Source organism: Vulpes vulpes, chromosome 15 (genome assembly GCF_048418805.1).
Source record: "Vulpes vulpes isolate BD-2025 chromosome 15, VulVul3, whole genome shotgun sequence".
Classification (NCBI taxonomy): domain Eukaryota; kingdom Metazoa; phylum Chordata; class Mammalia; order Carnivora; family Canidae; genus Vulpes; species Vulpes vulpes.
The window spans coordinates 63,953,763-63,966,518 of NC_132794.1; the positions used below are offsets into that span (position 1 = coordinate 63,953,763).

Genomic DNA, 12,756 nt, shown 5'->3' on the forward strand with positions numbered 1-12,756 from the left:
TGTCCAATACCAAAGCCATGAGCCACATATTGCATTGAGTTTCAAGAAGGCTAGTCCCAATTGAGATGTACTATTAAGTGTAGATTACACAATGGGTTTCAAAGACTTAATATCAAAAAAGAATGTAAAATATCTCATTAGCTTTTTGATATTGATAACATGCTGAAATAATCATGTCTGGGATATGTTGAGTTAAATGTATTTTTAAAATTAATTTCACCTGCTTCTTTTCACCTTTTTAAAAATGTAGCCACTTGAAAATGTTAAATTATGTATGTGACTAATGCCGTCCTTCCACTGGACAGTGCTACTCAAGATCTTCCTTTCATTCAGCGAAAGAGACCATTCTCAGACCCTTTCACTGTGAAAAGAGTTCTGGATGCTGCCTGAAGTCTTCTGACCCATCAGGACATAACAGAACACCATTTAATTAGCAGCCAGAACATGGTGAAGAGAATTTGGATGTATCTTTTTAAAGTCAACACAGGACTTGCAGTAGTGACATCACTTATTCAATGATTTGGATTAAAAAATTCATCTTTATGGTGAAATCTACCTGAGAGCGTGAGTTCCAGTAAGAAACTGTTCCCAGGAGTCTGTGCCAGAAATGAGCCCTATGTGTCTGGGTGGCCCCCTATGGACCCTTCGCCATCATCCATTGCTCTTCAGGAGGGGGCTTCCTCCATTCCTGCTGATGCCAATTCTGCTACCACGACAGGTAAAACTAAAGACAGATGAAGCTGTAGCTACCATTCTCCATGCTGCACTCTCAAACGTGCTGCTTCTTGGCCCGTATATTTTTCCCCCTTTTCATCTCTCCTGTGTCCTCATTTCTCTGGATGTTCCTGCTTTCCTAATGTTACCCTCTAATGTTTCCTTCTTCTTTCTCTCCCCTACTCCTCCCCCACTCTATTTTAAGATTTTTGTAAATGTCTTGAATTGGAAGTGCAGTCACATAGGTCAAAAGAGAAAAGTTTCGGGCAGCCTGGGAGGCTCAGTGGTTTAGTGCCACCTTCAGCCCAGGACATGATCCTGGAGACCCGGGATCGAGTCCCCACCTTGGGCTCCCTGCATGGAGCCTGCTTCTCCCTCTCCCTGTGTCTCTGCTTCTCTCTCTCTGTGTGTGTGTGTCTCTCCTGAATAAATAAATAAAATCTTTACAAATACATATAAAAGTTTCAAAAAGTTATAGAGGAAAATGTACCCTTCCCCTCAGTCTCCCAGTTTCCACCCCTGAAGAACCCATCATCATCATTTCTTATAAATCCTTCCAGAGGTATGTTATACCTATCCAAACAAACACTGGTATACCTTCTCTTATTCTCCTCAAATGGCAACACATTATGCACAATGTTCTGAACCTTGCTTTTTTGCAATTCATCATTATCTTGGAGATCATTCTCAAAAATGAAGCTTCATTTTTACAGCTAATATGCTATTCTATTATGAACCATAATTGTATCATCAATCTCTGATTGATGAACATTCAAGTGGTTTCCGGTATTTTACGTTTCTAAAGAATGCCATATTAGATAACTGTTTCATTTTGCATACATTTCAGCACATCTAAAGGATACATTCTCTTAAGCAGAATTGATGAATCAAAAGGCACATCTACATCATAGAGTTGATAAATTCTGCTGAAGTGTCCTCCATAAAAGTATACTGATTCATGCTCCTACTAGTAATGTATGAGAGGAGCTATGTTCCTATGTTTTTACCAACAGAGTGTTTGAAACACTACAAAATTTTTGCCATTCTGACAGTTAAGAAATACTTTTTTGGTCAGGTTTTAATTTGCATCGCCCTTATTATCATGAGGGTGAGCATATTTTCATGTTTTGTAAGTTGTCCCTCATACCCTTTATTTATTTCCTTTTTGGATTATTGATCTTTTTTTTACTGATTTGTAGGAGCTCATTATATACTTGGTATCTCCATCTCATGCTATTTCTTTGCATATTTCAAGCTTCTCAGTTATAGAACCAATGTCTTTTCTGTGGAAAAAAAATTCTTTTTTTAAAACAGCAAATGGAGGTTTTTACCTCTCACATAATACAGAGCCTCAAAATGGGCCGTATCACTAACTCACCTGGACTTTGGGACCCCCTCCAGATACTCTAGAGATGTAACTCATGATGTATTTGGCAGCCACTGTCTTTCCAGCACCACTTTCACCACTAAGAAAAGAAAGACAAAAATACCCACCCATGAAGTGGATTACAACCAGTTCCCTCCCCCTGACAAGACAAACATACAAACAAACAAACAAAAACCAAAAAGAAAATTAGAATTCAGCAATAAATGCAAAACACCAGTTGAGAAAGACAAATCATGGCAAGATGAGGTCACCTCCTGGACTTGTATGAGCAATGTCAACATGGGTTGTGGACCAAGGTCTTGGTCACGATAATGTCCAGAATAGACAATTAGTCATTCTAAATGCCCAATAATAGAGAACAATATGGGATAACAGAAGGATGGAATATTATACAGAAATGACAACTGATGGGAAGGTTATAAACTCAGGGGAAAAGCATATGAAATAATGTTAAATGAAATAAACCAGATAAAATTATATATGAAAATATGGTTATAAAACGTAAAGAAAAAATACATTAAAAAAAAAACAGACTAGAACTACCACAAAATACTAGCAGAGGTTCTGATGAAGACAAAAATAACATGGAAGACTCCTTTCGGTTCATTATATCCCAAACTTTAAGTAATGCATGTATTACTTCTGTAATTAAAAAAACAAAAAAAGGAAAACGTAGGCACTCTCAGGTTTCAAACTGTGTGCCTTGAACTGATGCAAGCAACTTTATTTTAGAAGTTCTAAAATTAAATGATGAGGCAATATTAATCACATCCTGCATAACAAAGACTACCTTCCGTTTTAATGGCCTTACTACATGGGGAAACCCTTTTGTTAACAGTGTATAGTCTGCTCTTCAAAATACCCATTCTTCCTTCAAAATCCCCTTGAATTGATGATGACCTCAACTCACAACATGCCTAAGTCAGTCAGATTTCTCAGCTCTCTATTGGTTGCCTTTGTCATTCAACAAAATAGGAAGCGTCTGCATAGAGTACATCCAGGCCAGATGACCCCTTACCTTCAAAAGGAAACTGAAATAAATTTGGAAATAATTTGATATTTTGAAACAAAACAAATACAAAAAGGAATGATGTAGCCATCAGAACAAAACTCAGAACTCGGTTGGATTTCCTTGACGTAATACATGTTTAATTAGGGAGGTTAGAGGGAAGAATAAAGGAATGACCCTCTTTGCAACTGACTCATTCACCATCCCAGTACTCAGAGCTCCCCACTTCCAGCTCACATAACTAGGGAAACTAAACTGAAATTCCATAAGATGCGGTGGCAAGAAGAAAATCAGCAAGTCTGGGATGAAATATCACACTATTTTTAGAGGACATGATTACTGGCAGGAACAAGCTGGTATAGTAAATATTTCAGCTCCATGAGGAAATGATCTGTTTAAATAGTCCAGGTAATCAAATGATTTATATACAAGATCCAAGGTCAAAACATGCACTCTTGCTCATTTGAAGCACAGGTTTTGTCAACAAATGAAAGTCCATTTTATGTTGCAAATAATGTGAACATTCAAGAATATTGTAAAGTCTAAAAGTGCAAAGGTACAACCACCCAATCTAAATCACAAGGACCTTTAAAGTAATTAGAAAACTATGTGGCAACATTCATAAAGACTGCAGCTAAGGCTAATGGCAACATAAGCAGAAGACAATGTACCTATAATGTGATCACAACTATGTAAAAATAATGTATGGACAAGAATAGAAGTGGAACAAAGAAAAATATTTTTTGACTTGGGGTGCCTGGGTTGCTAAGTCAGTTGAGTATCAAATTCTTGACTTTGGCTCAGGTCATGATCTCGGGTCATGGGATCAATCCCCACATTGGGCTGCATGCTGATCATGAGTCTGCTTGAGATTCTCTGTCTCCCTCTTCCCCTCCACCCATGCTTGTGCATGTGCTCTCTCTCACAAAAAAAAAAAAAAACAAACAAAAAACAAATAAATATTTTTTAAAAAGAAATATTCCTGATTTATTGAAGGGCTGGTATATAGATGATTCTTTTTTCTTTTGATGTAGTATCTCTTAATGCTTAAATTTTTGAAACAGGTAATTATCTATATATTTTAGATTTTTAAGAATAGCATTTCTAGGAAACGTGAAACCACACATCATAGTGATAACACTGATCAATTTCTTTAGATTATTCTTCAACTTCCTTTATTAGGATGAGTAAACATATTTTCATGTTCAGAATTTCTTGGAGCAAGCTGTGTGTGTGTGTGTGTGTGTGTGTGTGTGTGTGAGAGAGAGAGAGAGAGAGAGAGAGAGAGAGAAGCAACAAATCCCACTAGAATTATAAAATAAAAGTATAACAATACCCCACTGTGTCTTTGGTTAATAGTGTGATCAGACACGAACTATTTTATATCTTTTGTTGGAAGTGAAAGAACAGAAGAATAATGGAACATAATTCATTTTATGTATTAAAATAAGTATGCCAGGTCTAATAATAGAACATCGACATTCTAGTAATTGTGGTGTTTTTCAGAAGCTTTAAAATAATTAGTTCTGACTGAACATTGACTGGAAGTTTCATTTCTTGGTCTCCATTTACAAACACTTAAAAAAAGTTCTATTGATCCAGAGGCTGGTAATTTGCTCAGAATATGGTACAATAATGGACTGTTACATAATTATTTGAAGCTTACAAGTATATACAACCATAACTATACTGGCCCTTTTGGGATGGGAAAATATCTTTTCTTCCTCTGGACCAAAACACAAGTCAAAAGAATGTGAAGGTATCAGACATTATACAGCACACCCAAAATTATTTGCTTTGCATCTCACAGCAGTTAGGGAATTTGCTTTGCTTATCGTTATAGGTAGTCTTTCTTAATTCAGTTGCCTTCACTTAACTTCTTTTTTCTTTTTAAATTTTATTTATTTATTCATTAGAGAGAGAGAGAGAGAGAGAGAGAGAGAGAGAGAGAGAGACAGGCAGAGGGAGAAGCAGGCTCCATGCAGGGAACCTGATATGGGACTCGATCCCAGGACTCCAGGATCACGCCATGAGCTGAAGGCAGGCGCTCAATTGCTGAGCTACCTAGGTGCCCCGCCTTCACTTAACTTCTAACGTGTAAAAAACCCCAACAAAACCCTCTAGAAATATATGTGCTTTTAATTAGAAAAATGCCCCATTGGTCCCTAAATCCAGCATCCTACCAGAATCCTCAAAGCACTTTTAAAATGCTCATGTTTGGGCTCTCTTCTGACCTGCCTCCAATCCCAGTCTCCAAGGACGGGACCTAGAAATAAGATTTTTAACTAACATCCCAGTTCTTATATAACTGGCTGGGAACCAGTCAAGCAAATTTTTATTTTTTTAGATTTTATTTATTTATTCATGAGAGACACACATAGAGAGAGAGAGAGAGAGAGAGAGAGAGAGAGGCAGAGACACAGGCAGAGGGAGAAGCAGGCTCCATGCAGGGAGCCCAATGTGGGACTCCATCCTGGGACCCCAGGACCAAGCCCTGGGCCGAAGGCAGGCACTAAACCGCTGAGCCACCCAGGGATCCCCCCAAGCCAAGCAAATTTAAAACAAAATTAAGACAGACTTCATAGGAAATATCAATTCAAATAAGAAATAATGTTCTGTGTACATTAACTACAGAAATGGAAACATATGCTAAAATTTCAAAGAAATAGAAAGAATGTTCTGGGGGTAAAAGCTATTTACAATGGTATATTAATAATTGGATTCAAGAACCATAATTGCTTTTATAGGTCTGGAAATTATTCCTCACTTAAAAGTCAATAGTGTTTTCAATTCACTTCAACCTTACTCTAGGAAACGTAAAAACATTTCCATCATATTTTTGGGGCGGATTTTCCATAGAATAAGGAGATTCGATCATTTCTACTGCTTGAAGACTCAACAATCTACTCTCTCCCCACCCCTAGTCACAAAATATCTGTAACCGTTCTTTTTTATTTTGTAATCTTCTTAAAGATTTATTTATTTGAGAGAGCGTGCATACATGCATGTTAGTGCAAGCTAGGGGAGGGGGAGAGGGAGAGAAACTCAAGTAGATTCTGTGGTGGGCATGGACCCCTAGGCAGGGCTCAATCCCAGGACCGAGATCATGACCTGAGCTAAAACCAAGAGTCGGATGCCCACAGCTGAGCCACACAGCTGCCCCTAACAGCTCTTACTATAGTAACTATTGTTCCCTTATAACTGATGAAGTTAATGTGATTGAAATGTTGCTTTTCCAACTTTAGATTTGTTTGCACTTTACAAAGGATAAACACATAAATATTGTTGTGTGTTTGTTTACTCTACATGCGCTGTGTAGGCCCCTCCACATGCCAAGCTTGGGCTGGAGGCTGGAATGAGACGTGGCTCCTGCCCTGAAGGAGCTCACTGCCTGCTGGGGAGGGTGAGTCACACATGCTATAATAAAACTGTATAGATGGAGTATGGTTTTAGGGACTCCTGGGGGACATGTATACCTGATTGGAGTGTGTGTAAAGAAAAGATCCTTAAAGGAAGTCACAACTATTTCAAGTTCCAACAAGACAAGTAAAGTTAACCAGGTGAGGTGTGTGTGTCCCTGTGCAGACAGACCAAGGGTAAAGGGTAAAGCCTAAGTCCTAGCTGGAGACAAAAAACCTATTGGGTGCAACTGAAAGGAATTACCAGCAGTCAAAAAGGAGCTGGAAAGATAAGGAGGGGGGCTGGAAGGGGATGAAAAGTCCATGACAATGCCTTGGGTATCAGTTTTGAGCAAGGACCAAATGCTCTGGTCAGCAGCAGTAAGTGTCTTACATTTTATACAGATCAGACTCCAGTCCCTTCCGCATCATATTCATGAATTTTGCCTTTACATCTCCTCTAAAGACCAGCTGATCTATCATTTACCTAGTAGTTTTCTCTAAATTGACTTAATTTACTTAAAATTAATTTTTTTACTTAAAATTATTTTTAAAAAGAGCATCTATATGACTACTATAAATAGAAAACCACTATCGCTTATCCCAAATTAGCAACCTTAAAAATAAATACTTCAAAAAATAGTTATTTGTGAAAATAATTAAAATTTCTACCAACACAGAATAGACAGATAAACTCTGACATATTCAAAAGTGGAATACTTTTCTGGGGTAGGGGGGGAAGAATCATAGCTACTCAGTCCCAGTAAATTTCAATATTAATGTTGTGTGGGAGAAAAAAGCTAGCTGAAGAAAAATACATGAAACGCATATAGTAGGATTCCATTTACATCAAGTTCAACAGCACAAAAAAACAGTCAAGAGGTTGGTTAGAGAAGCAAATGCAAGTAGTAATACCATAAAGAAAAGGGAAGTATATATTCAAAATTCAGGACAATGGTTATTTCCCTGTGAATTGGGATGGAAAGGATGGATTGGAGAAAGGAGGGTCAATTCAGAGGATATTCTTTTTCTTTTCTTTTTTTTAAGATTTATTTTTTAAAAAGATTTTATTCTTATTTATTAATGAGAGACACAGAGAGGTAGAGACCTGGGAAGAGGGAAAAACAGTCTCTCTGTGGGGAGCCTGATGCAGGAGTCAATCCCAGGACCATGGGATCACAGACTGAGCCTAAGGCAGATGTTCAACCTCTGAGCCACCCGGGTATTCCTAAGATTTTAAATAATGTCTACATCCAATGTGGGGCTTGAACTCACAACCCCGAGATCAAGAGTCATATATGCTCCACCAACTGAGCCAGTTGGGCAAGGCCTCAGGGGATGTTCTTTTAACTTAAAAGTGAAGTGGTGGGTGATATTTTTGGGTCATTACTCTTTAATGTACTTGTGTTTTATAGAAATAATTTTAATGTCCTCATTAACTAACATGAACCACTCTGGAAGTAGTTGAATTCTAGTTGGCCTGCCAAAAGCCTTGATCCTGAAGCCCACTCATTTTAACAAAGAGATCAACAAGAGGTTTTAAAACATAAAGCACAAAAACAGACTTACTCTCTGATAGAAGCGGGAACATTGAAATAAAACTAAACATGGGACCATCCTCTGTGCATACTTTAATATTATGTACACCCTACATAGGTGGGAAGTGTTGCAGTCATCAATGGGAAGCATTTATGGAGCATGGACACCATGTTGGAAGGAGACAGCCAGGTTAAAAGAGAGTGCAGGATCCTGGTGAAGGGGATGAAGGCCTCCATTAGGGCAGTGCTGGTGGTAAAATGTGTAAGAGGGTAAACTCTTGCCCTATTAGGAAGTATAATTGGTAGAGCTCGGCAAGGGATGGGTCTTGACAGAAGTTGGATAAGAAGGAATCAAGAATGGCATCCTGGTTTGGGGCCTCAGGAACTGATGGATACTGTATCACTAAGATAAGAGTTTACATAAGCTGCAGGGCAGGGTTGGGGATTATATCATGTGCTTGTAGGAGCCCAGAAACTAAGGATGCAAAGCAGGTGAAGGGCATTTGAGGGCCACCCAGGGGTGGGGGCCAGTGGGCATGGTGGGCCAGGTCTCAGAGCCATCAGGAGGCTGAGGGGAGCATGGAGGTAATGAATGGAAGAGACGGCTGGTGATTGGGGGACTGATTAGATTGAGCACATATATTAGACTGAGCAATAAACAGACAAATACATTGAAAATAATGTGAAATAAGACTCTCATTGTCAGAGAAAGTATTAACAAATTTGAAAAGAAAAAAAGAACCCTGAGGGGTTGGATTGGTTTTAAGGCATCCATTTTAACTGTTAGAATGAAAGGTATCAGTACACATGCACACACAAACTGTTAGAAAGTGTGTGTGTGTGTGTGTGTGTGTGTGTGTGTGGTGTATATATATCTTATAAATAAATAAAAGGGACCAAGGCTTCTTGGAGAGATGGCCAATTACAGGGCTGGACCAGGGAAAATGCAACCTGAGCCTAGAACATGTAGCTGTGATAAAAGGTACAAAAGTACCGTATCTGATGTGGGCATGTCAAGCACACAAGAGCCAGTTTGAAAGGGCTCCCACTGATCAAGATAATGATAGTACTGGATTATGATCCTGCCATGAAAACAAGATAAATCAATAATAAGGGGGGTGGGAAAACTTTTCCTTATAGTTGAATGCCACATAATGAATGTAGAAGAAGTGATGGAAATAGATCATCACCATTTGGCAACTGTCATCTAGGTGACTGATTTGGGCCAGAGTTATCAATGGATGCTATGGTGGGTGGAGGTTTGATGAGAAGCAGGATTGCTGCCATAATCTCAGAATATGCCCACAAAATGCTAACTCGCCCTAGAAGAAAACATAGTGAACCTAATCAGAAGAAACAGAGCAGACACGGACAGGCCCAACCAGCTGATCAAGAGCACGGTGTTGTTTCTAAGGAAGTCCCACTTAGCCGGAATGACCCGAATCTGGTCGAAGGCATCACCAGAAAGACCCAGGCTGAGGATGACCTTCTGAATTTAGTGCCCAAACTCTTTAAAACTCTAAAAAGCAGAAAATGCACACACTGGGTAAACCCCGCAATGTGTCCCCTGCAATCTGAGGAACTGTTCCAAAATGATGGAGTCTGAAGAGATACGTATTCCTGGGAAGAACAGGGATGGTCAGCAGAGAGTTGAAAAGAGGAGTCTGAAGCACAGGTAAAGGTTCTGGATGAAAGTACCATGTGAGTGAGAGTAAGTGGGACTACCAAGAAGAAGCATGCCTGGATACAGGCCATACTGGGACCCTGGGGACTGTAGTGGCCATTACTGGTTCCTACTCAATCTACCACCTCTGCCTCCCCTTCCCTGACAATGTCCTGATATGGTTAAGGTGTCTTGCCTGGTGCACCAGGCAGAGAGAAGCTGGTCCCAGGCTCAGCTGAGCCCACCTGCACCTGTCTACCACCCTCAGGAACTCAAGAGTCCATATTAACAAAGCTACCCAACTAGACTGAAGGGAAGGGCTCAGGAGAGAGGCTCCTCTCTCCTTGAGGCTGTAAGGAAGTACATTACTCTGACTGCCACTGGTAGCCACTTGCAAGGAGAGCCAGAACAAATCTCAGAATGTCAGGACTGTGAAGCAGAGAGCTGGAAAGAACCTGGGTCCTTGACGACATCAATGGATGACTGAAACCAGCCCTAAGGGCTGCACAGCCTCTGCATGTTCTTTTATGGGGAATGATAAATTGTCTTAATTTCTCAGTCAGTTTGAATTAGATTTTCTGTTGCTGGAAGCTCAATGCGTGTCAAATGAAATGGGGACCACTGACATTTTGGGAGTGCTGAGGAGGATGCTCCCCATAGATAACAAGCTGGCAAGGTTGGAGAGGCATGAGGAAAAGGATGGGGACAAATGTAGCATTCATGGGAGCCCAGGAAGCTGGAGGCCAACTGTGTCAACCTGGTGGGGAGCCTGAGAAGACAATGAAGTTCTGAAATATTCCTGCTGGGACTGATTCTCTCAAACCTTACTTTTTGATACAGGGACATAGTAGTATTGAATTTGACTATTTCAAAAGGTATAACCCAGGATTAAAAAAAAAGAGTTAATTAAAAAAAATTTTTTTTGCCTAACTTGAGAGTTCAAAAGATGAACATACTTATGTCTGAGAAATAGTCCAGAAGGTGAGAAATAACATCAATTCCAAAGGAGATTTGAAAGGAGCAAACTAGCGGATGTAATCACTGTAGCACTGGCCAGTGAGTGAGCAGCTAGCTAAGGCACGTCATGGACCGCTGTATAGGTTTCACATCTATCAGTCATTTGATCTCAGTGATAGCCCTGTGGGGTAGGGGCTCTTATCCCCAATTCTTTGACGAGAAATGCTACACAACTCCCTAAGGGGCACACTAGTGAGTGGCATTGCTAGGAAAGAAGCCTGGCTCTATTGCTCCAGAGTAGGGCATATATATTTAAAATCTTCATATGGGTTAGCCAGTCGATTAAAATCAACAGTGTTTCGTAAAATAACTCCAGGAATAGCACGGTTTGTGGCATAATCAAACTTTTAACTACACCTGAGTCTTTACTGATAGACACTTCTTTAATTAAAGCTTCTGCCAAAAACATTTATTATCTCACACAAAGTGGGAACTAAAAAATAACAGCCTGCACCACTGTGATCACGTGACAATGTGCGATCAAGAAGGAGAGACACATCAAAGAAGATTCTGGACACCCTTCTCCAAAGGAGATTCACATATTCCCTTCCTGGCAGTCCTAGAAGATCTGGGGGAAAAAAAGAAGTCTGGGGTGAAGCATCTCTGTTGCCCACCTGGGGGGATTCCAGGGCTGCAGAGAAAGGGGTGATCTGTTGGGACTCTGTCATGACACTGAAAAATAAATCCTCAAGTACATGCAATAGCTAAGCTTGTAACATACAAAATCAGACAGACATGTCGAAGCTGAGTAAATGATAAAAATTCATTCTTTAACATAATGAGGAAAGTGTGAACAACATAGAGAGTTCTTATTTCTTCCCCATCAATGAGAACTGTCAAGCAGACAAAATTTTCACCTAACAGTCTGCCAAGAAAATGGCCCCATGGCAACTCTCTCCTCAGCCCAGGCTGATGCAATAGGAAGAGCCCAATGTTTAGTCTGAAGACCAAGTTTGAGCCCCAGTTCAACTATTCATTAGCTTAGAAATTCTTTTCAATGTTATTAGCAGATATTTTATAGCACTCCTTAACAGTTAAAAAATATTTTTGGGGTGCCTACATGGCTTACCCGGTTAAGCGTCTGCCTTCGGCTTGGCTCATGATCCCAGAGTTCTGGGATCAAGCCCAGTGTCAGGATCCCTGGTGAGCAGGGAATCTGTTCCTCTCTCTGTCTTTCTCTCACTCTGCCCCTCTCACTCCCCTGCTTGGCCTTGGTCAAATAAAATCTTTTTTTTTTTTTAAACATTTTTATGTGTATTTTTTTATTTGGATTTCCCTATGTTGCTTTAAGGCATTAATCCTCATTTTGTCGATGAAGTGACTGAGGCTTGCAGAGGTCACACACTTGATACAGAACCAAACAGAGTCCACCCTGTGACTCAACCCCCGAGGTCTTTCTTTCCACTACAGCACGTGACCGTGGGTGCTAACGGATCATCACCCAGATAACCTAACACCTGCTGGCTCAGCGCAACAGGGAGCAATGGAAAGAGTATAATAATAGAGCCAGGCAGCCGTGGCTGGGAGCACGGCTTTGCCACATTGCAAATGTGAGATGTTTAACACAGTTCCTTACCTTTGAGACTCCATTTCTTGAGGTGCAAAAAGTGGGGTAGTAACACCTAGTCTGCCAAGTTGTAAATGATATAAGTGAAAGATGGTGAGACTTAAAGCAAGTACTCAAAGAGCCACTACTCTGATTTTGGATACTATAATAATTAGCTAGTGAATCAGCCTTCCTCAATAACATCCTTTGATGATAAAAGAATTTCTACAATCACACAGGCTGGAAGGTAAGACCTGCAGCGAGCTTGGGGGAGAGGGCAGATTTGAAGTTGGCCCTCATGTAGACCCCAGTCAGGGGTGTGAGCTACACAAGGCCTCCCAAAGCCAGGCCAGAAGGACAGGGAGCCTCAAAGGCCAATGCTGCTGGGATAAACAAGAAGTTGGGTGGACCAACAGAAACAGAAGTCTTCCAATGCTAATAAGAAAAGGTTCCTGAAATACATCAAAGACAGGAAGACAGCTTG

At 40.2% G+C, this 12,756-nt stretch overlaps 1 protein-coding gene across 2 annotated transcripts in view; it reads right to left on the reverse strand.

Moving 5' to 3' along the window:
- Window positions 1-12,756, reverse strand: part of MYO1E (myosin IE) — a 197,972-nt gene that overhangs the window by 85,495 nt on the left and 99,721 nt on the right. For both annotated transcript variants that reach the window (XM_072738646.1, XM_026000564.2), the window contains one exon: window positions 2,093-2,180. In XM_072738646.1, the coding sequence (XP_072594747.1) occupies window positions 2,093-2,180 (88 nt within the window). The remainder of the gene's footprint in view (window positions 1-2,092; window positions 2,181-12,756) is intronic.